Source organism: Polistes dominula, unplaced genomic scaffold, assembly GCF_049000335.1.
Source record: "Polistes dominula isolate Pdom_NZ unplaced genomic scaffold, Pdom_raw_medaka contig_77, whole genome shotgun sequence".
Taxonomy (NCBI): domain Eukaryota; kingdom Metazoa; phylum Arthropoda; class Insecta; order Hymenoptera; family Vespidae; genus Polistes; species Polistes dominula.
Window position 1 is genome coordinate 7,034,547 of NW_028301152.1, and position 26,906 is coordinate 7,061,452.

Here is a 26,906-nt window from a genome sequence, read left to right on the forward strand (position 1 = left end):
TAGCAATCACTGCAACATCTACTGCTAGGAATTAAATTTCCCTAGAAACGTACATATTTACGTAGGAAAGGATATGGAAAGGGAATTTAACAATGTAAATCTTTTTTCAAACTGTACTTGATAAGATTGCGTTCATTATACGCATGCGCAACAATTTTGTTCAAATTTATGAAGCTAAAATAATGCTCGAATTTTTCGCCAACACAAGTTGTTAAAATCAAGTAAATATGGCATTTCCCATAGAAATTTGGGAACAAATATTTTCATATATTGATCCAGTAAATTTAACTAGAATAAAAATTGTGTGCAATTTTTGGAGAGAAATTATTAATAAAATTTTCAATGTAAATATTTATCTTTTTAGTAAATCAAAGTTATTATTTTATAAGAATGTTTATGTTTAATATAGCAATCAAAATTCGGTGTCTTGATATTAAATTGATTGCATCAAAATCATCAGCTTTATCTTCATTAAGAAATTTACTAAGAATAAATACTAAATTTTTTTAAAAGGCATCGAATTAATTGATAAATCTAACATAATTTAATAGTAATTTCACTATACGTACAATAGATAGTACTTTTGTCAGGTTGATTATTTTAGGAAAGTGATGTGTGGTATACAAAATGTAAGGAAGAAATACCAAAAAATCAATGGAAATTGCTGTTTGAAACATTATATCCTAATAAATTATATGTTGATTTGATAAATAAAAGAAAAAAAGGAAAAATATGGATGAATATGTATAAATGGTGGTTTAAATGCAAACAATTAATAACTTGTAATATTTTTATTGATACTTTGTATCCATTATCAAAAAATCATTATCTAGAATTTATTACCTGTATTGCAATATTAGGTAAAATAATATATATATATATTTATTTATTTATTTGTGTGTGTGTATGAAACAATTTTTCTATACTTTTTACTATTTTAACAGATAATTATTTTTTCTAGGAAATATTTTAGCTATAGGAACATCAAAAGGATATATTTATTTTTTCAATACTGATGATTTAAGTAAAAAACCAATATATGTAGCAAATCATATGGAATTTGTAATTAATGTTAAATTTTTGAATAATAGTATGTTAATATAATAATACATTATATTTTCTAAAAGTATTTGTAATTATTATAATTATGTATAAAACTTATTCATTTGTAATTGTATTTTATAGATAAAAAAATTGTTCTTGCATCTTCTTGTACAAATGATCATATCAAATTCTGGGATTTTCAATCTAAGAATCTTATTATAAAGGATCGTGGAAAATTACTATGGTAAGAAAACTTATTTAATAATATTACAGATATAAAGATAGATCTAATGTTTCTTCCACTTATTCGCAATATCTTTATACAGTACTAGTCAAAGTTACTGCTACTCTATTGCAAAGAATATTTTAAGTGTCCAAGGATGTATACCTAAAACTTTATATGAACTTCCCGTTAATAACATTGTTGCTGGTACTGCAGATTGTAATAAGGTATTTAACAAAGATAAAATATCTAAAATATGTATATAATATATATTTTGTACCCTATGAAATAAATTTTTGAAGTATGCATTACAATGTTTTTCAAACTTTGTTATTTTTATAAGTATCTTATTAATAGGTTTGCTTTTATACAGAAGAAGGTAATTTTTTCTATGGACTATTGGCAGGAGATAAAGAATTATTTATCACAAAATTTATACAACCACCAAATATATCTATTCAAAATTATTATATGTTTACTGATATAGCAGTATGCATTACAGGTAAAGTTGATAAAAATAATTAAATATATTATCAATGAACTTATTTTTTTTCATTATTTTCAGAATATGGATCCATAGGATTTTCTATATCTGGTAAAAAATGGATATTTTTCAATGCACTTTCCATATGTCATGGAAGACCCACTGCTGTTCTTATTTATGGAAGTCTTCTTATATTAGGTATAGGGACAGGTAAATTTTTTTTTGTATTTGTTAAAGTATGGTTAATGTATTTTGTTAATTCTTAAAAAATAAAATATATATTTTTAGGTCGTGTTTATATATATTATGTAAATAATTGGAACAAGCTAAATTTGCAATCTAGTGTAGCAAGAGTAATAATAGTAGATAAAGAACCAATTGTATCTTTAAATATAAGCACACATTTCACAGATTGTTTAATTGTAGCAAGCAAAAGGAAAGTTCACTTTATTCATTTTATGTAATTTGTTAAAATTACTATTATAAAACAACTTTTGGATATCAACAACTAACAAATATATATATATATATATATATATATACAATATATGAAACCAGAAAGTTTTTACGTTTTTGTTATAAAATCTCAAATATAGAAATATTTAATCAATAACATCATTTTCATTTGCTAACTAAATTTAAATTAAAATTAAAAACCCATGTGCTGTAACTATGGTAATTAAAAGGTTCAAAATACCAAAACTTTTCGGTATCTCTAATATATTTAAGAAAAAAAAATAACCATAAATTATTTATTTTAAGTTACTATTTAAAAAATTTATTCATTAAAAATTAGCTATCAGATTAAATTTTTATTTATATCAATTCTAATAAAAATTGTTATGATAATTGTTATTTTACATACTTTGAGAATTTATGATTCTACTTTTTGTTATGTTTCCTTTTTCATCTATTTCATCAAAAGTTATTAAAATATTTGATATAACAGGCATTGATTGATCTATATCAAAATCTGTTATAGGTTTTATCTGTAAATCTTGCACATCTTCCGTATCATCTTCTAATATCTGAAAAAATTTAATTTTTTTATATTTGAAACTTATTATATTTCAATTACAATGTATAAATTGATCAACAAATTATTCTTACTTCTACTTTTACCAATGATGAAGATTTGTCTAATTTAAGTTTATAATTTTTATTTGTAATAATTGGTTTTTCAATAGATGAAATATTTTCTTCATCTACTGTTTCATATCTAACCATTTGAAGTTTATAACAGCCATCTTCATCCTGTACATATTGAAATCGTTTATGACCACTAGGTAATTGTAAATGATGTGCTTCCATAAGATGTTTGCTTAAACGATAACTTTTTCTATATTTAACAGGACATTCATGACAACAATACCATCTTATTTCTAAACTATGAACGCGTTCAACATGCCTAAAATAATGAACATTTTTATATAGTAGATATGATTTTTTTATTTAAAGATATATAAAATAATATAAGAATCAAAATACCTGTCTAATGTATAAGCACCTTTACAAGTAAAAGAACAACCTTCAAAGTGACAAGAAAAATTAGGTCCATTTGTATGAACAGACATATGAGAATCTAAATCTTGTTGAGATTTGGCAGCATGAGAACACAATTGACATGGAAAAGTTCTTGTTGATACATGTCGATATCTCACGTGCTTTGCTAAAGTAGCTGGAGATTCACAACTCATATCACATAAAGTACATTTATAATTAAAAACATGCAATCTCATATGATTGCGAAGAATCCCTTCTGTTGGGTAGAACTTATTACAATGCGAACATTGAAATCCTTGTACTAAAAAATAAATCATTAAAGTGATACGATAAAGGTAACAAAATTAATGCAAAAAATATTTAAAGAAAATGTGAAGTAAAAGATCTGATATTTGTCTTACTATCTATAGGAATTTGTCTTTTACAATGAGTATGAAATTTTGTATTGGAAGCAAACATAGTACCACAATCTGGACAAGCAACTATTTTTTCTTTGGTATGGCATCTCAAATGATCTCTAAGTTTATATAAACTAGGATATTTATTTTTGCATCCTGTCCATTTACATTCAACTCCACCTTCTACTTTATTACCACGTAGATTAGTATCCAGGTGAGTAACTATATGATACAAATACGTCTGATAATTAGAAAAAATCTTTAAACATTCTTCCCATCTGCACATATGTGGTGATGGTAAATCAATAATATTCTTCCAATCTGTATCTCTATTACATTTCTGTAAAAATTTTTTTATTTTATTATGACAAGTTTATTTGATTTTATTGAAATTATTTAATTATCATTATACTTACAGGTAACTTGACCCTTTCACGAATATTTGATCCAATACATTTTAATTTAGTATGATAAGAATGATAATTGACATGTCGTGAAATTTCATCAGAAATATCGCTTTCATATGAACAATTTTTCCATTGACATACATAAACCTCTGTACCATCTTCTTTTACCTTTATTTCTAAATTGCTCAAATGATTAGCAACATGTCTTGAAAATACTTCCATGTATTTACTATCAAATTTGCAATTTTTCCATTCGCATACTAAATGTAAAATTTCATGTTTTAAATATTTTCCTATTCTACGTTTTTTACCACCACATTCTGAAACTGAATCAAACTCAGAATCTGTTTCATAATCATTGTAATTATTTTCTATTTTATTTGTCGATGTGTCTTCAGAAAACAAATGTTCATTTTGTGATTCCACCCAAATATTACATCTTTCTTGTAATTCATTAGATGCAATCGATGGTGTAACAAATTCTGTCATATTGTTTGCACAATAATAATGGAATCACGATATTTTATTCTATATTAAAATTATTAACACAGAGACTTCTATTATTTCACTAACAATGATTCTTAACCTGTCCCAACTGTCGTATGTATTAGTTCAAAATTATAGTCAAATTTTAAAAATAAATTTAGAGTATATTATTTTATTACTTATAGATCTTTAAGTACTTGTTAATCTACTATTATGTCCTATTATTCATTTCGAAAAGAAGTGGACAAAATTACTGATGAATTCACACAGTCACTCTTTATATTGTGTTATACATTAATATTATTCGATAAAATTTCTTGGAATTTCACATTGTAATAATTTATTTATAAAGTAATAAATATTAATTCTAAGAGATAAAAACATTTCCAATATACTCACAAAACGTGATAGAAATAAAACACAAACTATGTTGTTTTAGTTTATATACAAACTTGTACATAACAAGCCTATTGTTCGCGCGTTAAATTCAAAATTATTTTTAACATAATATATCTTTATATTATTTATTTAATTCAACTTGCTTATTGAAATTTCAAATTTCTAGCAATATTTTACTCTAATAAAAAATATTTGTATATTAAATCAATTAATTAGAATATCTAATAAATAAATAAAATATCGAAAGTAATTGCAGCCATTAGCTCGACAGTACTTGCATTATTTACAATATAAAAGAGAATTATTTTTATAATTCAAGTAATATGGATTGCCCAAGTCTCACCACGTGGAGGTTGCTGCATGTGGAGACTTTTATAAATAATAATAATTATAATTAATCCATTTTAATTTATCTCATCTGAATTGAATCAGATTTATTTAACAACTTTCTATTTCATATAAAAGAAAGTCTAACAAAAATATAACTGTCACATCCTCTTGTGTCTACCTTTATTTTACAGTTTAAATAAATATATCATATTAAAAAAATTGTTTCAATTCGGGAATAATTAACAAAAGAATAACTAGTCCAGTGTTATTGTGCTCTGATGTTTTTAGAAATTTTAGGTTATGTTGAATCGAATCCGATCGCTTGTTTACATTTTTGATGTTCTATTATTATAATTAAGTATTACAATTATTTTTCAATTATAATAAAATGAAATTCTAGTCATAGTATCAATTATCTAAATAGGTTATTATTTTCTAATTTTTATTGATAATATAGTGTTATGTCATTGTCTATAGTGGTAAAATGGCGGCTTATTCAAAATATAAACAGAAACTACATGAAACTTTAACTCATTTGTTAAGTGTTTAAAAGATTATTTTCATAAAATAAATTTTTTTATAAGTATAGATTACTTAAAAATACTGAAATAAAAATATTATGCGAGAGAAATAGATGTTTTGATAGTGTATCTTTTTTCTTTTTTTTTTTAGAATAATTAATACACCAACAGCTTGTAAGTTGTTTGAGATATAATTGTATTAAATAATAAAAATGGGGATGTGTGTGTAATACTTAGTTTGAAATATAAGTAATTCGATATAATGCGCGTATTACAAATTAGAAAAGCAATGCAAATAATGTAATAGCAATTAAATTATTTTCATTATTAACAACGTCCACGGTCCTTAACACGCTTCCTTGGTGCAGCTCTTAGAATATCATCCACACGTAGAATCATTTCTGCTGCTTCAGCAGCACTAAGTAAAACTTGCCTTTTTACCACCCATGATTCTGTAATACCTAGTCGTTTCATACAACCAATTCTTCCTGCTTCCATATCTGTGAAAATAATTATAGATAATATTTATATAAATCTCTTTTTTTTATATTGGTATAATCTATTTTTTTAATTTTTGTAAAAATTCACCTAAGCCCATTGTATTGGCTCCAGAATTATGTGCAGCTCTTAGTTCGCTGACTAATTGAGCAGAATCATAACCAGCATTATCAGCAATAACAGTAGGCAATTGTTGCAAAGCTTTAGCAAAAGCTTCCATTGCAACAGATTCTTTTCCAGGAGTTGCAGCTGCTGCTTTCATAACAGCACATGCCATTACCATTTCTGCACAACCTCCTCCATAAACAATTCGGGATTCACGAACTGTTGCTGTCAAAACACAAAGAGCATCATGCAATGATCGCTCAGCTTCGTCAAGAATTTGTTGAGTAGCTCCTCGTATAATGACAGTACACGCTTCTCCCAAAGCAACACCAGAAAATCGAAGTAATGTATCTTCACCGATCATTACCTGTATAAAAATATAGTGTATATCATATATACTCATAACTCATTTATATATGTATGCTCAACAAATACCAACCTGTTCAATGAGCTCGCATTTACCAAGTTTTACCAACTCAGGATGATCAAATGTACTGACTATCTCTCCACCAGTAACAAGAGCTAGTCTTTCAATTCCGTCAAAATCAGCATGTTCAATTGCCATAATTCCAGCATCAGCAAATAATTGCTCAGGATAATTATAAATTAATTGTCGATTTATAAAAACATTGCAACCATGCTTAATAATTTTATCAACTTTATCCTATATAAAATATATTATTTGTTATTGATTATAATGTTTCCATGAATATCTATTTATTTTGTAATTTATAATCACCTTCATTTTTTCCTTTTCTGCTACTTCCAATTCAGCAATTTTGGCCATAGAATCAACACGAACCCTGGAGCCAAATACCTAATGCAGAAGATATAATTATCAATTAATATCAATATTTTTATATGCATTATAATGTCAGATTCAATATAGCTATTCTGTACCTTAATTTTGTCAGTATCCATAGGAGTATTAGCTATGAGTATTTGTGCATCTGTTATTCGTTGAGGTTGATGAAGACCAGGTTTCTTATCTAACAAAAAGCCCTCATCAAGAAAAGAATCTAAAAGAGTTGCTCCACGCTTTTTAATAACTTGAATAGCTGACAAATTTCCAGATCCCTTAAGTCGCAATACTGCATCTACTGCCAACTTGCTGAAATGTTCCTTATGTTGAGACAAGATCTTTGAACTTAAGGTTGTACGTGCAATATTTAATAAATCTTCACGAAAACGTTCACTATCTGCAGAGTTGTCTGCAGCTGCATTTTTGAGCGCTTCTCTTGCTACATTAGTAGCATTTCTCCAACCAGAAATAATAGTTTGTGGATGAATTTTTTGTTCTATTAATTTTTCGGCTTCTTTCAATAATTCAGCAGCTAAAGAATTTTAAATGCATTACACAAAAATGAAATATTTCTAACATTGAGTCAATAGGAATTCAATATTATATCATTATACAAATGTACAAACCAAGTACAGTAACAGAAGTTGTCCCATCTCCAACTTCATCATCTTGAACGCGTGACATGTCAACTAAAATCTTAGCGGCAGGATTGTCAACGCCAACGCTTTTAAGAATAGTTGCTCCATCATTGGTAACTTGCACTTGACCAGCTGATCGTCCATGAGCTACTAAAATTTTATCCATACCCTTAGGTCCTAATGTTGATTTTACCAAATCTCCTATTGCTATTGCTCCCACGAATAAGCTCAATCTAGCAATTTCTGCTTTTTCCTCCTCTGCCTCATTTTTAAGAATCCTTACTGGATTTAAGGAAACCTAATAATAAACAAATATAATTGAAGTAATATATAGGAGAAAAATTAAAAAAATATATATATATATATATATACATATCGTATATTTTGATTAATTAAAAGAACATTTATAACAAAATTAAAATAATTATTCTAAATATCATTCAGCAATAGCACATGTGCGCCATTTATTGCATTCTCACGTAAGCTATCACCGGTTTCATTTTATCTTTTTAAAACTAACAATAAACACAAATTCCTCATTTTCATCTTATCATATAATAATCAGAAATTTAAATTACCATCGTGAAAAGTTTTGTAAAAATCTATTTCCGAATCCAATATCAAATATAATTCTGACTTCTAGGAAAACGAAAGAAACGACAAACGTAAGGAGTTTTCCAGATAGAGTGGCGCTGCGATCGAATATACAACAATTGTATTCTCTTTTCTTATTGGACAATTATCACAAGTATCAAACGTAAGCCAATGAAAAGAGATTGTTATATTTTTCTATATACTAAAATACCACTTGTAAAGTTGCTACAACGGAAATAATACTAATGATCTGAATTGTATATTTACAAATTTGATCGCTAGAGGGTGTTAAGAACATTGGCTGAGCTTTAATGACTTCCAATTTCAAGTCCTTTTATGGCTACTTGTATGGTTTTTTTCCTTTACAGGTTCTCTTGTAGAAAATATGCACACAAAGAACTTCGTTTGTATATATGTATACGATGATTGATTTTTCTATGTATTTCTAAATGATTTTATTTATCTTTGTTGATATATGCAATATGTCGATATAAAAAAAATGTCTATAATATTTATCAGTTTTGACATATATAGGAAAAGTAAACTTTCTTACACTTTTTAACGCTACGCATACTATAAAAGATGATATCTTTCGTTCTCTTTCTTCTTTACTTTTATATTCTTCTAATATTCAAGCGTAAATATTGAACTCGAATTTGAAATGGGTTCGGCGTCGTGTAAAAAGTTTTATTTAACAAAAAAATAAAAATACTTATGTATAATTAAAGCTGTTTATCATTTTTATGTATTTATTTTATAAGAAATAAATAATAAACATAAAGAATAAATACATTGTGGTTTGAAAAAGAATTGCATTTGAGGTGAAGGGCACAGAAGGATGCGCGGCTCGCTGTTTCAGCCAATTCAATCAAACCACAATACATAATTAGTAGACTCTGCAGCATATTTTGACCATTACTCATTCTCCTTTCAATTTTCTAATATTTACTTGAAAAATTAAATATCAATTAGCCAGAATCAACATTACATCTATTGATAATAAAACTGAATCATCTGAATTTCATCATTACAATACGCAGAAATATAATTCACTTGTATTTCAGACAAAGGACTTGTGCTCACAAAAATGGACATTATATGATTATAATTAAATATACAATAAATTTAATTTCTATACTAGCTTATTTATTTATTATTTAATTTAAAAATTTGCTTAATCCTCGAAAGATTAATTTTAATATTTTATAAAAAAAGTAATAATCGTATGAGTTTAATTATGCTTTATAAAAAGCCGTATATGTGATACAATAGGAATAATATATTAATAATGTGATGAATATTTTATTAATGAATAGATTATTTTATATTGTTAATATAAAATATGTTAATATACTTTTATATATATATGCATATATAACGATTATAAAGATATAATATGCATACAAATTTTAGAATAAATAATATTTACAATATATACATTTGTATTGCTTCTTAGTCTGTTTATAAAGATCGTAAAAATAATTATTAAAGCTTTTAAAGATATAACATTAGTCATATTGAAAATTTAAAAGCTTAACGATCAATCTGGACGAGAGCACGCGTTTAAATAACGGTCTATCTGCAGCTGTCCCTTCGATTTCACGGCACGTATGTATGTAAGTAAGTACAATAGGGGTTGTACAAGCGCTAGCATACCTTTGTATGTGTAATACATAGCTGCATATGGACTTAGTATACCTTTCAAAACTAAACAATAGAATAAAGTATACCGGTAAGATGGACTTATTCGATAGAATGGTCAAAAAGAATCAATTAGACATTTGAATATCTTTATCTTTCAGTTTTGTAACTTTCAAAACTTTGGAAACAAAAAGCAAACCAGTCTGGTTTTTCTATTCTTTTTAAAAAGTATGAAAGAAGCGGAAGACGAAAATTACAAAAGAGTATCTGTAAAATATTCAAACATTTTATTTATTTTATTTCTATATTTAAATGAAACAGAAAATATAATTTTTCATTTGTATTAAAAATAAAATCAAGGTTTCGCAACAAAAAAGAGTGCAAAATTTCCAATTTTCTGAGTATCAGTAATAAACATACGTATTTATATATATACACAGCATGTAAATAATAAAGTCTAGCAAAGCGTCAAAAAATCACGCCAATGGAGAGAGAACTTTTAAGGGCCAGGTGTCACTATTCTCGTTTTCTGTCCCCTTTTAAAAAACCAGAGGGGGTCGTAGAGAAAATGACTCGTGCAGACGTGGTTGCCGTTGCGGAAGCTATGCATAGGGGCGTCGTATTGGTTCGAGGGCACGCGCCGTACGGGGCATCTGTGTTAAAATGCCCATGGTGATGCATGTTTCGTCCCCCTTTTGGCCCCATGGATGAGTCATTCACGCACGAGCGCACGCACGCACGCATATACCTACGTAGGACAAGCGACGATAAGGAATGTGATGCATACGTATGTATATATATATATAAGTATGTACATAAGTATTCGATGCAATCCGATGATAAATAAAACGTTATGAAATGATAGTAATATTTATCTTTATATTACTTTTATCAATATAATCTTCTTAAAGGAGATAATTTGTCAACCTATAAAAAAATAAAAACGTTTATAATGAAGTTTTATTTTATTTTACTTTTATACATTATAAAGAGAAAAAAAAATTTATGATAATGAATATCGATTATGCGATAAATGAAAAGAATTTATGGTTTAACGGTCATAATGTGCTACCAATACATACAGCTTGGGAGTAAACGAACATTCATGGATGGGGGTAGAAAAAAGAATTAGAGAGAATGGTAGCGCACCCCAGAAGAGCGACAAAAGAGAAGGGGAGGAGTTCCAGTCTCACAAACTACTTGGCTTATGCGAGGACGAAAAAGGGAGGCGTATCGAGTTAGGCGGAGAAGTCGGAAGCAACTCGATCGGAGTCAGTCGTTTGCGGCACATCAACGCATAGTGATCGGTATCGCTTAGACTTGACGACTTTCCTCATTTCAATTTTATCCTTCTGTTGATTTAAGTATGCTCGGAAATATTTTTATTTGAAATAAAAAATAAAAATATAAAAGAAAGTAATAAAAGAAATGTGGATTCTTTTTACAACCTTGAAACATTACAAGAAGATCGAAAAATAAATTTTTCAAAGTGTTAACGATTGTCTTGTTCTTAAAATGCACGGTTAACGGGAGTACTCTTCATAGGGGTTCAAACGAAAAAACCATCAGGTGTCGTCCTGAGACCAGGCGACCCGTGGGAGAACCATTGTTCCGCTCTGTTGAATCGTGAAACCACCCTTGTGCATCCAACGAAGAGACCAATAGTGAACTGTGACCACTGCTGGCACGCGCTAAGAAGGAAGATACCTTATTTATTAATACCTTTTCTTATTCTTCTGTGTGGTTCTTTTTTCTACGACAATACACGTTATATAAACTTTGTATTTTCTTCGTTATGAGAAAAGAAAATTAAAAAATAAGACAAGATTTAGTGAATTAATCAAAAATAAAATAAAAAAGAATACAAAATGAATACCTTCAAGAGATATCAAAGCAAAGTATTTTGGGAACAAATGTCATCGCAGGATTTAAAGAAAAATTCGACGATTCGTAGAAAAGATCCCGTTGAGGTACTTCAATTTCCTCCTCCTCCTCCTATTGATACAGATTATCCTTCAGAAAATGAAGAAGAAAAAGAAGAAAATCAATCCTCCAGTTTACGCGAAAGTCATTTCACTAATGTTGATAATGTAACTGTCATACACGTTTGTTCGGTAGTTAGTGAATCGCAACAAGATAAGACCTTCAATGATGTATCGATCTGTAAAGAAAATTCAACAATAATTCAAGGGTAAGTCGTGAAAATTGATTATATACATGTATTGTGAAATCTACTGACAACGAAAGACATTTCTTTTTATACAATAAGAATTTTTAATATTATTTGTAGAAAAAAAATGGATATTAATAATGGTACACAAGAAAACGAAGGAAACACCATAGTTTCAGAGATCAGATCCCTCAGTCCTCTCAGTCAGGATTTGAAGAGTTTAGATTCTGGTTTCTCCGATTCCGAACGATCTAATTGCTCGCAGACTATAGAAGACGAAAGTCCTCAGAGACGTAGACGACGACGTAAAAAAGCTAAAGAAAGAAATCATAGAATTCGACATAAAATTAGTCCGCTATGGCTCGGAAAGGATTTAATACCACGACCGACTTGTACTTCGACTCCAAAAGATTCCAAAATACGACATTTTCAACGAGACGAAAGGTATGTTTTTCAAATATTTATTAACAAAAAAAATGGTAGAGATTTAGAAAATATATTAAATAGTCTAATATCTACCAAATTATATGAAATAAAAGTGCATTACGATCTTAATGAATGCTATGAAATTTGAAAATTAAAAAATCATTAATAAATTTATTTGATATGTTGAAATTTGTTCATTAACGATAAGACATAAGGAATGTGTGGGTTTTATGAAAGAAGAGTGAATCGTTGCGATAATATGCCTATGGTGAGCCAAACCGATAGGAATGTGACGCGTAATGAACTTCACCTTATTATTCTTATGGCTTTCGTAAATAGATACTATTGCACGAGTGTATGAATGCAAGTGTATACGTCTTTTGTGTGGTATAACTTCTTTTCGCGATATACTGAATTAAATTATTAGATAAATATTATTTGTTAGGGGTAAGTATATACATTTATCGATTCTAAAGCTATATTGAAAGTAGCGCATCATATCTTTGAACGCATTGATAGGCATGTCGTAATCTCTTTCGATACACCAAAAGACACGTACGGTGCGAGTAAAAAAAAAACAATCCACCTACTGACATTGATGTTTAATATTCCGGTATAGCCGAGGAATACTTTATATGCACAAGTTGTCTCATAATACGGAAGGTCTTGCCTTCTATGAAGTTACAAATAACAGAGATACTCTGTCAGTCTAAAGAAGAACGGAACATTTTCTAAGGATCAATATAAATTTTAATTTCTTACGAAGTCTATATTCATTTAATTATATACATATAAAAATATAAATTGTATATAATAAAATAATAGAAAATAAACTTTCCGCGCGGGTAATCCAATATATTCGCTACAAGAAAGAATATCAACGTAAATGATGATTAATTTTCTTAGAGGGGGAAAAAAATGATTTGTTCATCCGTAGGATGTTACGAGATTAACATTGAGTCACTTTTTTTCGATAAAAACGATGTTATGACGTCGTTCGACACGCATATTGTTTTTTTCCTTTTCAGCTTGATTTACTTTAACTGCTTTAATGTTTAGTATAATACATCGTATATAAATTGAATATGTCACGGTACATATGAATGTGAGTAAAAGAAAAAAATGAGAAAGTTGATTTCGATCATCTCATTTCGAGGGACAACGTATCTCAAAAGAATTTGAAGTAATATATGCGAATACAGAACGGGTGCAGGTGTGATCGTATAGCTGCATAGCTCTTTATAAGAAACGAGATTAGTCATCCTATTCAGAAGAAAATTCCAGTTCCGGAGGTGGTCGATTAGTCAGTCTTTATTCACTATCGCTTCTCTACTTTGATCCATTATCCCGGAAGACGGACAAAAAATCGAAAGTATTTCTGTATCTTATCGAACGAAAGTAATATAATGGTTTTGTTATATTATGAGATTTCAAAATTCTAACATATTTCATTATGTTTCATTTAATGTAGTATTTGGAAATATAAATAAAAAGATAAGAGAATACATTAAACTTCCGGATAACGCGATTAATATGTCAAGCGTTCTATGAATTCACGTTTTAGGAAATATATATTTCCTTCGAGATAATTTATAATGAATTTATAAAAAATTATATATTAAATATAAATATTAATAAAACTTCTTATTTTGTAATAATACTAAAATATAATGAAGAAGAAATTGGTAGTGATAAAGATAACTTTTTAAATGCGGGGATTCCCGCGTTTAATATTATTCCGCGTTATAATGAGAAATCGTATTATAGAAAAATAAAATAGTTGGAAATTATAAGCACGTTGTATACAGAAACTTGTACTTTAAAAACTCACATTTTACGGGAGTCTATTGTACAAGATAAAATAACAAAAGTATAATAATTAACGTAGGCGTGTTCGTAATATGAATGATCTCTTTTTTTTCCAGAACGAAGATCATGGTGAGTGGTTTGCCTAGTCTTTCATCTAGCTCGTTAGAAGATGAATCATTAAATTCTACGAAAGTAACAAAAATACTTCCAACAAATTTCTCGTACGATATATTCGTCAATATTTGTAAGAACATTGATGGCGAGATTGCACCGCCAGTAAAGACTTGGTTAAATGACCTGACAACAGAAACGTCGAACGAATGTTATATCGCTCTTCAAAGTAAGAGTTTACCACGACGAAAGCACAATGAACTGATATCCGAGGAGGATCAAATGAAAGATTTGAAGATATTATCTTCTTTGGCAACGGCTGCTGCAAGCAAACTTCTCGTGAGAGCTGAACAATTTTCACGTCATTATCAGCATATTTTAAAGTAAGAATATTTTGTAATATTTCTAAAAGTAATAACGTTCGACTAATTCGTTAAATAAGTTAACACGATACAATCTATATTTTTAGGGAGATATCGCATTCGAAAAATGGTAGATCACAAATGGAGCTTTTACGTGCCATCGAAGATAACGCTTTTCTAGTCTTATCGAAATTAGGAGCACCGCCACCTCGAAGAATTCAACAAACGAATTTAAAGGGGATTGTCATGCAATTAGAAAGCATGAAAGATTATGTAGATAGTGCCATTAATACTCGTTTAGATTTTTATATTGAGGTTTGTCATCCTTTTTTTTTTGTTAAATAGAACCTATACAAAAACATTTATTCGTTTTATTATTAACGATAATTATTTTTACAGAAAATAGTAAGATGTTTGGAAGAAGCACCGAAGGAAGACAGTAGCGTGGCTAGAGGGGCTTTAGCAGCTCTCACTGCTTTAGGTTTAGCTGGAGCTCGAGCGGGCAGTAGTATCGCGAGATGCTCAGGAATTAGGGCTCTCTTAACTTATCTTATTTCTGCCATTAGGAAATCAAATGATTACGTAGCTACGTCTCTACGCGCTCTCTCGAGCGTGTGCTGTTCGAGAACAGCAATTGAGCACTTCGTTAAAGATGACGGGCCGGAAATCGTGATTGACCTCTTGTCCAGTCAAACGTCCTCGGAAATCAATAAAATGGAAGCTACAGCTTTAATAGTACAAATAACTGCACCATGGACCAATGCTGTAGGCTTACCACATGTTGAACCATTTGCGGATACATTAATTATTGCTTTAGGAAATCTTATTGAAAATGTTAGTTCGGAACAAACGTTATTGTTGACAGCTGCTGCGCTAAATCAAATATCTAAATCCAGAAAATGCGCTGATATTATAATAAAACGAGATACAGTTAAGAAACTATTGAAAAGCGTAAAAAAATCAAATGGAGGAAACGTTTGGTTGATGCAGCAAGTGGCTGCTCTTATTAATGAATTAGCTCGTTTACCAGAAGCTCGTGAATATTTGGCTAAAGTACGAGCATCTGTTGCATTAGTTTGTTTCCTTAGAATGAGACCTCCAGGTTTGGACGTTGCATATCAAACTTTAGAGACCACAGCTGCAGCTGCTTTGATAAGACTTTGCGTAGATCCAGAAATAGCGAGACAAGTAGTTGCAGTTGGTGGTGCCGATTGTCTTCCCACGTATGACGTTAACTTTCTTCTCACCGAGGATGAGGAACAAATAGAAGCTGGACTTCTAAAGTATACAAAATCTTTAAGACGAGCATGCAAAAAAGCTGTGAAACAAATAGATGTAGCGAGAGCGCACGATTATTTTAATTAATTGAATTAATTGAATTAATTGAAGCTGTTCACAGGCCAATTCGATTGACTCCGCTTTTAAGATCTTTTTAAATTTTAATACCAAAGCACTTAATTGATGCTTAACTTTGTAAAACCATTTAACAACAAAATGGGGTTGTCTATTGAATAATAAATTATGCGATAGTATTTTTAACTTTATCAATTTTCTCTATTTTTTATTTTATGGAATTAATCGATTTGGATAATGAACAAATCAATTTTCAATATACATTTAATTATAAGCACAAATGGCTGAAAAAAGTTTGTAAATAATGTAAATGTTTTATAAACAGAAAAATGAATATATTTACATATTTATATATATATATATATATATATATATATATACAAAACAAGAATGATATATATGTAATTTATAGTAATTAAAAAAAAATCATATCGAATAAAAATTTAATATACTTCGCAATATTAAATAATTATTATAAAATATAACTGTTTATAATGTAAATGAATAAATGATATATTATAATTTTGATAAAAATATAAAAAGCATCCCCCATTGATCCGCTCGCGACCAAAGAATTTCATATAATAGAATATAAACAACCCTTATAAAATGTAAATAAATAGAATTAAATTCTTAAAAAGAAAAACTTTTTTGTTTAAGAATAAAAATCTATTAGTCAAAGTTTGTCACCATTTCTTAGAAAGAAAAGAAAAAGATTCTATCATTTCTTCTGATCTAAACATTAATACTGGTTTGAAAAGAAAACAATTTTTCAGTCTGCAATGTTCATACCTTACTTCATAATTACTTTGCATTTAATTGACTACTATGAAAAATATCTACTGTAGTTTCCTGACATGATCTTAATTCAAGATCACAAGAACCCAAAGCAAACTTTCCAGCAGGTGCTTTAAAATAATCTAAACCACGTCCTATCTTTATTATCCATCCATTGCTAAGTCTGTAAAAAAATATGTGAATATATATATATATATATATATATATATATATATTAGATATATTATATACATTCTACCAAATATTTAATCAAATTAAAATAAGTAAGTATCTTACATAATTTGTCTATCATGTAATGTATCAGAATACGTAATTTCAAATGATACAAGATGAGATTGTAGGCTCTGCTTCGTTTCTTCAAGCCTTTTAGATTGATTTTTAGAATCATCTGGATCAGATGTAGTAATGAGAGATATTTTTGATAAAGAATGACATTTTTGAACTGCCAACTCACACATTCTTACTAGATTTTGACACTGTAAACAAAGTAATCAGTAATATATATATATATATATATATATATGTTTCTTATATTATATAAATATAATATCCTTAATATACTAAAATAATAATTCTTTTTCTATATAATGATTTACTTGAAATTAATGTTTATTACTTAAATTTATTTGAGCATGTACATTATGACAATATGAAATATAATGTTGTCAGAGTTAATTTGAGTGTACACATTTTAGCCACTTTCGTTTACTTTAATTAACTTCAATGTGTGCAGGTTAAAAAGTTAAATATTAAACATTAATATACCTGATGAAACGTTCTTATATATGGATCTTCTATCTGAATGAATGTAACCATAGCATCCAAAAATCTACCAAAAAGACTATTATATCCATAACCGGTTGCACCATCCTTAATCTTTATTAATTCCCTGTATGTACCTAGTGTTTTCTTCTGTTCAACTAATTGCTTTACCTTCTCCGCTCTATCCAAGTATTTCGATGCCATAAGAGTAAAATGTTTGTTTTTAACTGGGTCCTGTGTCTCTACATTTTATTACTAATTTCTTAATTACAAGAATTTAATACGCATGATAAAAAATATATTTAAAATATTTATATATACAGGATGGTAAAAAAAGGGCCCAATATTTTAAGGTCAACATTCAATACATTGCTAAGAAACTTCCTTACAATATTGAATACCCATAGACAATTAAAGTTAATTTACTCCTCTTGATAAGTACTGTAACCTCTTAAAATATTGTACTTTTTCTTTTTATTACCCTGTATATGTATGAAATTGTTATATTATAGTCCAAACCTTTTATAGTATCTAGAAGTATTTGTACACCTTCTTGATATAATACAAGGGACATTGTATATTGTTCCTCTTTATCTTTCTCCACTGCTCGTTTCAAAATTGAAGCTGCTGCAGTTTCCATTATTTCTATTAACCATATAATTCCTTTACTTGTTTAATATTATAATCCTTGAAATATAAATATAAAATGTTATAATGCAGTATACGTAATAATTTATATATATATTTGCTATTTTTTCTCTAAACAATTACTTGCTTACCTTTATTTTTATCCATATGCATTATTATTATAATTGTCAAGCGATATCGATAATCGAGAAAATCGATATTTATTTTTTAAGTAATACCTTCAGAACAAACAATAAAATACGAACAAAACGCGTCGCATGGATTTTATAACCTATTACAATTCACAATTACGTCTCGAATCGTATAAAGTAACGCATACGGTTAAGTGTTGTTTTTGCATTGCATTGGAAATATTATCACGAGAAGGAAAAGTTATCATTACGGTGCAAGATAAAGCTGAAGTATTTTGTAAATAATACTTTTTTTTACGTGCATATTTTCTGCTAGGTTAATGCAATAACATTGTAGTTTGCATTATCTGAAGTTTCAGCACTTTACGCGGGATATTTTAATATAGAGTGAATCAATACTATATTGTTATTATTCTTATTTCGAATATAGTTTTTTATATGGTACGTTATTCATTGTTCTTTGTTTCATTATAAAAAATATTACAAAAAATTAAAATGTCCATAATTTATTTGTATGATGATAATACATTTGTAAAATGTCCATTAATTTTTGTATATATTATTATTATGTATATTTTTTAATTTTATTATATATATACTGTGTATCTGTATACAGTACAAGTATAGTATACTATTGTATTTGTACAATTGCACAAGTATTGTACAGTATACAAATTTATATATATATATATATATATATATATATATATATATATATATATATATATATATATGTTATAATAATGTATATTAATGAAAATATTTTTGTTAGGAAATGATGAAATCTAGCAAAGCTCATGGAAGTCCAGTTTTGTGGGGTGAATTGCCTCCTAAAGAAACTTGGAAACAAGAAGTAATTACACCAGACATTATAGAAAATGTTTGGAGACAAGTTATGGATGAAGCAAATAATACTGATTGTGATTATCAGATTGATCGTCAACCAGAATATATACCGTAAGAATATATTGAAATAATACTAAGATGTAAAGTATAATTTTAATATTATATAATAATATCAAACAATCATCTGTTTAGACTTCCTATAGGAAATCTTCATGTATTAAATACAATAAACTTTCATCAACAATTAAGATTGATGGTAAGTAACCAAACTATTTAAATAATCAATATTTCATAGCGGTGTGATTTAAATTATATAATTTATTTTTAAATAGGATGAAGGAACAGTATTAGAAAATTTATCAGTGATCGATGGAGAAGATTCTCAAGAAGAATCTAAAGTACCATCTAATCTTTTTCGATTCTTACCTGCAGATGTTGAAACGTATGTATATAATTGTTAAGTAATAATATTAATTTATCACATTTGAGTTATATGTTGAAATTATATTTTTAGAGATACATTCAAGAATTCTTCTACTGTTCACCATTTAACACCAAAAACAGCGCATAACTTGTTGAGACATGCAGTTATCGTATTGTTAGCTCATATTGGTTTTGAATTCTCATCGGATCTAGCAGTAGAGATGCTTACTGACATTGCTGATCATTTTTTGAGAAGAATGACTCTTCTATTGAAAGAAGCTGTTGAACAAGAAGATCATGGATTCCCAGTAAAATAATTATAATCAATTTAAGAGAATATAATAATTTTATATTTTATACATATATTTTATTTCAGGATGCCATGGAAAGAGTCTTGTTAGAAACAGGAATAGGTGGAATAACAGCTATACATGATTATTATCAGGAATATATTTTAAGATTTGAAGAAAATATGAAAACACAGGTTGAAATAATGATGGAAAAACAAAGGTAAATTAAATTTTATATCGAGTAATTTTGTGAACTATAGATGAGCCACTCATTTGCCAAATCAATTAACTCGACAAAATAAAAAGGAGAGAAAATTGATGAAGTTCATTATTATATTAGTTATTTTTAATTGGTCATAAAAATCCTTGTCATTTAGTGATGTTAAGCATAATTATTAAGAAAATTTATATTTGTAATAATCAAGTGTTTTGGTAATAAAATTTTACAAAATTCTAAAAAAGTGGAGTTAATCTTCGGCCTGTGAACGGCTCAAATAATAAATTGAATCATAATTTCAATACTATTATTTTGGCTTTAACTTATAGAATAGTTTTGGATGAAGCAGCTAGTAAATTGCAATTAGATGAATTAGATGAATTTGGTAATGTTTATCGTGAAGTACCAACTCTTCAACTATTAGATCCAGATATGGGATTTCCCCCTAGTCTTGATGCCGGTTTTCAAATGCTTTACAGTCTAGAACAAGATGAGTAAGCTATTCTTTTTTAAATATTGTGTATACAATAAGAGAAATACACTGTTTAATTAGATAATATACAATGTATTTTCTTATTTGAATACATAGACTGAACAGTTTGGAAATAGAGGAAGAAGAAGTTAATGTAAGCGATTCACCAAATGTAGGAAGATCAGATGTATCTGCTGAGAAAAAAAATAATAAAGTTGAAGATAAAGAAATCGTTTATTTACGATTTGCTATTCAACTTTTTTAAAAATAACGATTAACTTAATATTTATTAATAACATAGAAATGTAAATATTGATGTTTTATTATTTTTTTTTATTTATTTATATTTGTATATTTATATTAGAATTGTATATGTAAATATTATAAATTCAAATTATACATACATATATATATAAAATTATATGATATATATACGGTGTAAATATATAATTTAAAATAAAGCGATAACAGCGCCAAAAAGACACTGACCGTTTTCATCGTTCCCCCACAACTCTTTGCAACGTCATTGACAACACGTCAAAAAATGGCAGAATTTGGTCCAAGTAGGAGCGATATTGAAGACATTTTTAAAAGATTACGTGCAATTCCAGCTAATAAGGTTTGATTAATATTCTTTTTCAATTGTATTTAAGAAAAGAAATATATAGCAATGTGTAGTTTTTCAAATAATTAAATCTATTTAAATCACTACACGTTTTATTTATGTCCCCAACCTGTTATTATTTCTGAATATTCACTTTCTTATTTGATGATTATAGTAATTATCGAAATTATAAATTTAAAATAATAATAAGAAGAAGAATATTAACATTAATAAACTAATTTTTTTGTATTGTGTTTAATGAAAATTATTCTTTTGTTTAATAATTTTATAAATTATTTTTAAATAAACGTTTAAATGGCAATAATTAATCGTTATAGACATGTTTCGATTGCAATGCAAAGAATCCAGCATGGTCCAGTGTGACTTATGGAGTTTTCCTTTGCATCGATTGCTCTGCTGTTCATCGGAATTTAGGAGTACATTTGACATTTGTACGTTCAACTCAGCTTGATACAAATTGGACTTGGTTACAATTAAGGAATATGCAATTAGGTGGAAATGCTAATGCTGTTAGTACCTTTCTCTTACTATTTTGATTTACTTTTATTTTGTATCTGTCATAAAATTGTATTTTTGTTAATCATATGCTTCTTTCCTATGTTTCACAGAGAAAGTATTTTGCTGAACATAATTGTATTACAACGGATGCCCAACAGAAGTATAATTCTCGTGTTGCAATGCAATATAAAGACAAATTAGCACTGGCATCTGCACTTGCAATGCGACGTCATGGAACAAAAGTAAGAATTTTAATTTTTTTAACTTGTTAGTAATTGACATATGGTACCACCATCCAGTGAAATAGTTATAAATGAAAATATACAAATTGTAGGTTTTTCTTCCTCCAACACAAAATAAAACAATGGTGAGCTGTGAAAACATTTTCACAAAGCACTATTTTCATTTTACTAATCTTTGCTTAACACTGTTCTGAAAAAAAAGAAAATATGAAAAAAGATTGCTTACAAAAAAGATATTGTCTAATTTTATATACATCTCTCAACAACATTTAAATTATTGATTCATTCATGCATTTGAGATGTTACATTTTATATAAATGTTTATTCATTTCACATTAAAATATATGTAAATTCATATCATATGTTTGTGACCAAAACATATGCTTATTGCAGTAGTTTAAGACGAGCTTGCATTATATGTTCCTGTATGAGGTTGAGTGTTTAAAATAATTACGATTACACCAGTATGTTTTATAATAATAATTTTATGTGCAGTTGCACTTAGAGGAAAATATGGAACCGGACACAGAAGAATCCAAAGAAGTGGATTTCTTCCAAGAACATGAAAATTTTGATCTAAATTCTGATGAACCTAACATTACAACAGAAGAAAAAATTGTATCTAATTCTGCAGTAAACAAAGAAAATGTAAAGAAAGATGAAACAAGTGCATCTTCGGAGATTGTTCTTAATACTGTAGGGCCATCCGTAAGACTATCAGAGTCTGCTTCATCTGCACAATCTGAAAGAAAGTCTACTATTGGTGTTAGGAAAGTTCAATCTAAACGACCAGGTGTAAGCACTAGTATATTACTTAAATGTGATATATTACAGTTCAAACTTAATTTTAGATATAAATGATCATTTTATATTATTTGTACGTAGTTTGGAAAAAAAGCTGGTGGATTAGGAGCACAACGAGTCAAAACTAATTTTGATGAATTAGAAAAAAGTGTCGTAGAAGTAGGAAACGAAGTAAATGAGACGGTAGAAAATGAAGGAACAAAGGAAAAACGAGATGAAATTGCGACACGATTTGCTTATCGTTATGAGCAAAATTTAAGTCAACAAGCTAAGAAAGTGGAAGAACGAACGAAACAATTAAATCCATCAAAGGCTGGTCAGGCAGAACGTCTTGGAATAGGATTCAACGCACGCAGGTATTTTTATCAACTTATTATAATAATATGAAATTATTTGGAATTTTTAAAGATACTACTACACTAATATAAATGATTACTTTTTTTTTTAGTGGTGCAAGTCATTCGGCTTTAGGTGATATGAAGACAATAACTCAAGAATCTTCATCCAAAAATATTACAGCTGCTGAACCTAGATCAAAAAATACTGATGTTATTGGTGATTTATTTATGAGTTTGGATGAATTTTATACAGCTTTATCGATTCCATATCCTAATAACAATAGTAACAAAATTAAAAGCGAAGAAGTAGTTGTTATTGCAGAACCGGAACCACCAAAACGACAACCACCTGTGAGTCGTCAAAATAATAGTAAAAGTGACAATAAAACATCAGATGAAGGAGAAGCTCAAAAGAAATTTGGTAGCGCTAAAGCTATTAGTTCTGATCAATATTTTCAAGACAGTAATTATGATGACTCAGTAAGTAAAAATAAACGTTATTATGATAAAAATTTGACTCTATTATATATTTTATCTGTTATTTTTATTGTTTCATAGTGGGAACGTAAAAGTAACCTTCGTCGCTTTGAAGGCTCATCCAGTATATCATCGGCAGATTATTTTGGCACAGGAGATTCTTCACCGACTTCTTCTGCTGCTTCTTTATCAGCTCGCTTTAGCGGAGGACGTGCTGGTGTAGTTGATTTGGACGATGTACGCGAAAGTGTACGTCAAGGTGTAAATAAAGTTGCAGGAAGACTTAGTTCTCTTGCAAATGCAGCAGTTTCTTCTATACAAGACCGTTATGGACTTTAAATATAAAAATCTTACAATCTTTTATTGTGATTGTTATTCAAATTATATTAGAATATTTCTCGTCCATTCTTCAGATTGTAAATAAAAGCTTATAATTGAGCTGCTGTGCGGCATTTTCCAAAAGTGTGGCTTGAAGAATCCATAATTGTGTACATAATGGAATTCATATGATTACACATGGAAAAAGCATAATTTCAAGACGTTAAAATTTACATTAAAATCAGAGATAATGTTTTTATAAAAGCAATTAGTAAATTTTATAGTTATTTAAATAGATCTATTAATATATCTACAACAGAGGCCTCTAAATTTTTCACAAAAAAAAAAAAAAAAGAAAGATGCTTATACTTAAAAATTCAACCTTTTCGTTTTTTCATCCCCACTTCGTAACATCAATACTTCCTTAATAAACACTTAAGTTTTGATATAAAGAAATTGCGTCATAAGATAATGATGATAGTGACGATAGTTCAAAAAAATAACAATTGTTACAGTGAGAAAGATAAAGAAAAGGAAGAAATATCAATATACCAATCTGTAAATGACTAAGAATTTGTACTAGATTTTTGACAGCGTGAAACAAGATGTTCATATGGTTTCCCGTGAAGAAAGCACACTAATACAACTGTCATATTGTCGCATCCAGTACCCATTAAAGCATCTGGTGCAAGACAGTAATTCATTAATTCTTCGCATATTTCTTCAGGATCCATAACTCTTTCCCTTTCATTTCCTACAACTTTTGGCCAAGTTAAGCGAGACCTTACAAAATTGACTACTTCCTCGCTCGTCATTACATCCCAAATTCCATCACATGCTAAGACAACAAATTCCCAATCTTCTGTTATAGGAAATTGTTGGACTTCAGGAAAAGCTAGAGAACATATTTTATGCATTTAAATATGTCCTATTTGTATTATTACAATTATTTATAATAATTCTTACCTGTTACAATCTGTTTTTGTGGTGACAAGTAACTGTTACGTTTAAACATGAAGTCTCCAAGAGCACGGGATAAAGCAAGGTGACCATTAACACGATTGAATTCGACCCAACCACCTGCAGCCTCAATTCTTTCACGTTCGTCTTTCAATGTAGGTTTATGATCTCGACTAAGTGGAACTGCATTCCCGTTAATGCTTGCTACTGCTCTACTGTCGCCTGCATTAGCCTAAACACAATACAAAATATTTATGTGTGAATTAAAAAACTAGATAAATATATATTGCAAATAGTTCATAAACTATAATAACTTACACTATACAAAATATTATCTTTGATGAGCAGTGCAATAACAGTAGTTCCTGATTGTTCTTCTCTAAGTATTGCATCATTTTGCATTTCTTTATCCAATTCCAAGAAACCTCGTTCTATAGCCTGGACAATATTTCCTGCCTTATACTCACTTCGTTTAGCGATGTATCGATGAAGGTACTTTCCAGCATCTTGAGCTATCGCTGCACCTATTAGTTTTAACTTTGAATGCAAATAACTTTTCATATCATTCTACAAATATTAAAATTAAATTTAAATTGAATATATTAACCCTTAACGCTCCAAGTGTGCCTCCCAGGCACCACCGATGTACGGAGCTTTATTTCAATTGTAGAACAAGTTGAAGTTGCTGGTAGATAACCACAAATTACCGTCGGAACGTTAAGGGTTAATTACCTTACCTAAATCTATACTTTTATTTATTGTATGTCACTTAAGTAAAATAGAACAATATTATTACCTCCATGACCATCGTATACTGCAAAAAAAGCAGTGCCTGGGTCATCTGGTAGAGAGAGGATATGCACATGACAATCTTCCATTTTTATTCGCCATCCTTGCATACAAGAACTACCCACATAGTAATTGTAATTTCGACAACATGCTGATTTTTTAGTTGTCACTGGTTCGCATAAAGTTTGACCCATTGTATTTTTTAATTCAGCACTGTTATTGTATTGAGATCATATCTATAAAAATGATATAATACTTTTGATAATTATTTAAAATAATTAAATAGTAATAACAATGCATAATTCATTAAGTAGAATTGTCAGACTGAATATATAACATATAATTGTCATACTGAAATAATATCATATGCACAATGTAGCATTAATAACACAATTAAAATTACAATACTTTCCTGATATATTTACATATAAGAAATTAGTTTCATAAATTTTTACCCTTTTTCATGTGTATTGTTTTAAATGTTATCTTTAGACTGAGTTCTAAAAAATATTGTTATGATGCCAACATTAAAATATCTTTCTGATCTTGATGTTGAGCAGGAAAGTATTTATGTAGAGCTAAAAATATTATTATATTACTATTATTTTCTCTTTTAGTATGTTTTTTCTGATATGATAAAATTAACAAAATTTTTGTTTGTTTTATTAATTGAACGCATTTTTGTTTTTTTTTCTGCTATAATATTGTCATCTTTATTATATTCATATCCAAATTTTTACACTAAAAGATTTTTTTTTTTTTGGTAAGATACTAACCCTTGAACTAAACTTGTCAAAAATGGATCCTGTCATGAGCGAAAAAATAAATGTAAATGAAATAATAAGTGAGTTTACAAGTGACCAAATGGACAAATGGGTGTGAACCAACTGAATGTGTGGACTAATAGGGAGCTGGACAAATTAGCTACTGGTGGTAATACTCCGCTACTAACATGGTCATAGAT

The 26,906-nt window shown here is 28.5% G+C and overlaps 8 protein-coding genes and 1 long non-coding RNA gene across 14 annotated transcripts; 4 read left to right on the forward strand and 5 right to left on the reverse strand.

The window, feature by feature from the left end:
- The first annotated feature begins 135 nt into the window (after positions 1-135).
- LOC107068908 (uncharacterized) lies at positions 136-2,456 on the forward strand. The gene is made up of 8 exons (XM_015325743.2): positions 136-344; positions 605-860; positions 962-1,090; positions 1,186-1,288; positions 1,371-1,494; positions 1,625-1,769; positions 1,833-1,961; positions 2,040-2,456. Exons 1-8 carry the CDS (start codon positions 228-230, stop codon positions 2,213-2,215), a joined length of 1,179 nt encoding a protein of 392 aa, XP_015181229.2. The 5' UTR covers positions 136-227; the 3' UTR covers positions 2,216-2,456.
- Positions 2,457-2,543: 87 nt separating this feature from the next.
- On the reverse strand, positions 2,544-5,753 carry Hinfp (Histone H4 transcription factor). The gene is made up of 5 exons (XM_015325742.2): positions 4,069-5,753; positions 3,656-3,992; positions 3,240-3,555; positions 2,862-3,159; positions 2,544-2,779 (listed from the first exon to the last, which is right to left on the reverse strand). The coding sequence occupies exons 1-5, from the start codon at positions 4,546-4,548 to the stop codon at positions 2,609-2,611; spliced, it is 1,602 nt and encodes a 533-aa protein (XP_015181228.2). The 5' UTR covers positions 4,549-5,753; the 3' UTR covers positions 2,544-2,608.
- Positions 5,754-5,967: 214 nt separating this feature from the next.
- On the reverse strand, positions 5,968-8,552 carry CCT2 (chaperonin containing TCP1 subunit 2). Its single transcript, XM_015325741.2, has 7 exons — positions 8,417-8,552; positions 7,827-8,136; positions 7,299-7,732; positions 7,138-7,215; positions 6,838-7,062; positions 6,384-6,765; positions 5,968-6,295 (listed from the first exon to the last, which is right to left on the reverse strand). The coding sequence occupies exons 1-7, from the start codon at positions 8,417-8,419 to the stop codon at positions 6,123-6,125; spliced, it is 1,605 nt and encodes a 534-aa protein (XP_015181227.1). The 5' UTR covers positions 8,420-8,552; the 3' UTR covers positions 5,968-6,122.
- Positions 8,553-10,434: 1,882 nt separating this feature from the next.
- Positions 10,435-11,027, reverse strand: LOC149030711 (uncharacterized). Its single transcript, XR_016178544.1, has 2 exons — positions 10,889-11,027; positions 10,435-10,821 (listed from the first exon to the last, which is right to left on the reverse strand). It is a non-coding gene; the product is annotated as an uncharacterized LOC149030711 (long non-coding RNA).
- A 94-nt stretch (positions 11,028-11,121) lies between these two features.
- insc (INSC spindle orientation adaptor protein) lies at positions 11,122-16,746 on the forward strand. The gene is made up of 5 exons (XM_015325739.2): positions 11,122-12,264; positions 12,364-12,687; positions 14,595-14,972; positions 15,059-15,266; positions 15,351-16,746. Exons 1-5 carry the CDS (start codon positions 11,942-11,944, stop codon positions 16,314-16,316), a joined length of 2,199 nt encoding a protein of 732 aa, XP_015181225.1. The 5' UTR covers positions 11,122-11,941; the 3' UTR covers positions 16,317-16,746.
- A 355-nt stretch (positions 16,747-17,101) lies between these two features.
- Positions 17,102-18,780, reverse strand: LOC107068904 (MIT domain-containing protein 1-like). The gene is made up of 5 exons (XM_015325738.2): positions 18,644-18,780; positions 18,384-18,551; positions 17,868-18,106; positions 17,379-17,578; positions 17,102-17,265 (listed from the first exon to the last, which is right to left on the reverse strand). The coding sequence occupies exons 2-5, from the start codon at positions 18,502-18,504 to the stop codon at positions 17,109-17,111; spliced, it is 717 nt and encodes a 238-aa protein (XP_015181224.1). The 5' UTR covers positions 18,505-18,551; positions 18,644-18,780; the 3' UTR covers positions 17,102-17,108.
- On the forward strand, positions 18,781-21,373 carry LOC107068902 (uncharacterized). Of its 2 annotated transcripts, none has more exons than XM_015325737.2 (8): positions 18,781-18,920; positions 19,416-19,600; positions 19,682-19,745; positions 19,822-19,931; positions 20,004-20,220; positions 20,289-20,422; positions 20,749-20,913; positions 21,009-21,373. In XM_015325737.2, exons 2-8 carry the CDS (start codon positions 19,419-19,421, stop codon positions 21,154-21,156), a joined length of 1,020 nt encoding a protein of 339 aa, XP_015181223.2. In that variant the 5' UTR covers positions 18,781-18,920; positions 19,416-19,418; the 3' UTR covers positions 21,157-21,373. The 2 variants fall into 2 exon arrangements, with proteins under 2 accessions (XP_015181223.2, XP_015181222.2); XM_015325736.2 differs by lacking the exon at positions 18,781-18,920 and adding an exon at positions 18,944-19,084.
- ArfGAP3 (ADP-ribosylation factor GTPase activating protein 3) lies at positions 21,339-24,238 on the forward strand. Of its 2 annotated transcripts, XM_015325734.2 has the most exons (8): positions 21,339-21,510; positions 21,834-22,025; positions 22,125-22,256; positions 22,349-22,381; positions 22,752-23,051; positions 23,142-23,416; positions 23,509-23,878; positions 23,957-24,238. In XM_015325734.2, exons 1-8 carry the CDS (start codon positions 21,436-21,438, stop codon positions 24,212-24,214), a joined length of 1,635 nt encoding a protein of 544 aa, XP_015181220.2. In that variant the 5' UTR covers positions 21,339-21,435; the 3' UTR covers positions 24,215-24,238. The 2 variants fall into 2 exon arrangements, with proteins under 2 accessions (XP_015181220.2, XP_015181221.2); XM_015325735.2 differs by lacking the exon at positions 22,349-22,381.
- LOC107068898 (putative protein phosphatase 2C T23F11.1) lies at positions 24,163-26,856 on the reverse strand. Of its 4 annotated transcripts, XM_015325728.2 has the most exons (6): positions 26,719-26,845; positions 26,398-26,520; positions 25,950-26,178; positions 25,472-25,677; positions 25,160-25,385; positions 24,163-25,088 (listed from the first exon to the last, which is right to left on the reverse strand). In XM_015325728.2, the coding sequence occupies exons 3-6, from the start codon at positions 26,134-26,136 to the stop codon at positions 24,760-24,762; spliced, it is 948 nt and encodes a 315-aa protein (XP_015181214.1). In that variant the 5' UTR covers positions 26,137-26,178; positions 26,398-26,520; positions 26,719-26,845; the 3' UTR covers positions 24,163-24,759. The 4 variants fall into 4 exon arrangements, with proteins under 4 accessions (XP_015181214.1, XP_015181217.1, XP_015181215.1 ...); XM_015325731.2 differs by lacking the exon at positions 26,398-26,520 and having other exon boundaries at positions 26,719-26,856; XM_015325729.2 differs by lacking the exon at positions 26,719-26,845 and having other exon boundaries at positions 26,398-26,688.
- Between the last annotated feature and the right edge of the window lie 50 nt (positions 26,857-26,906).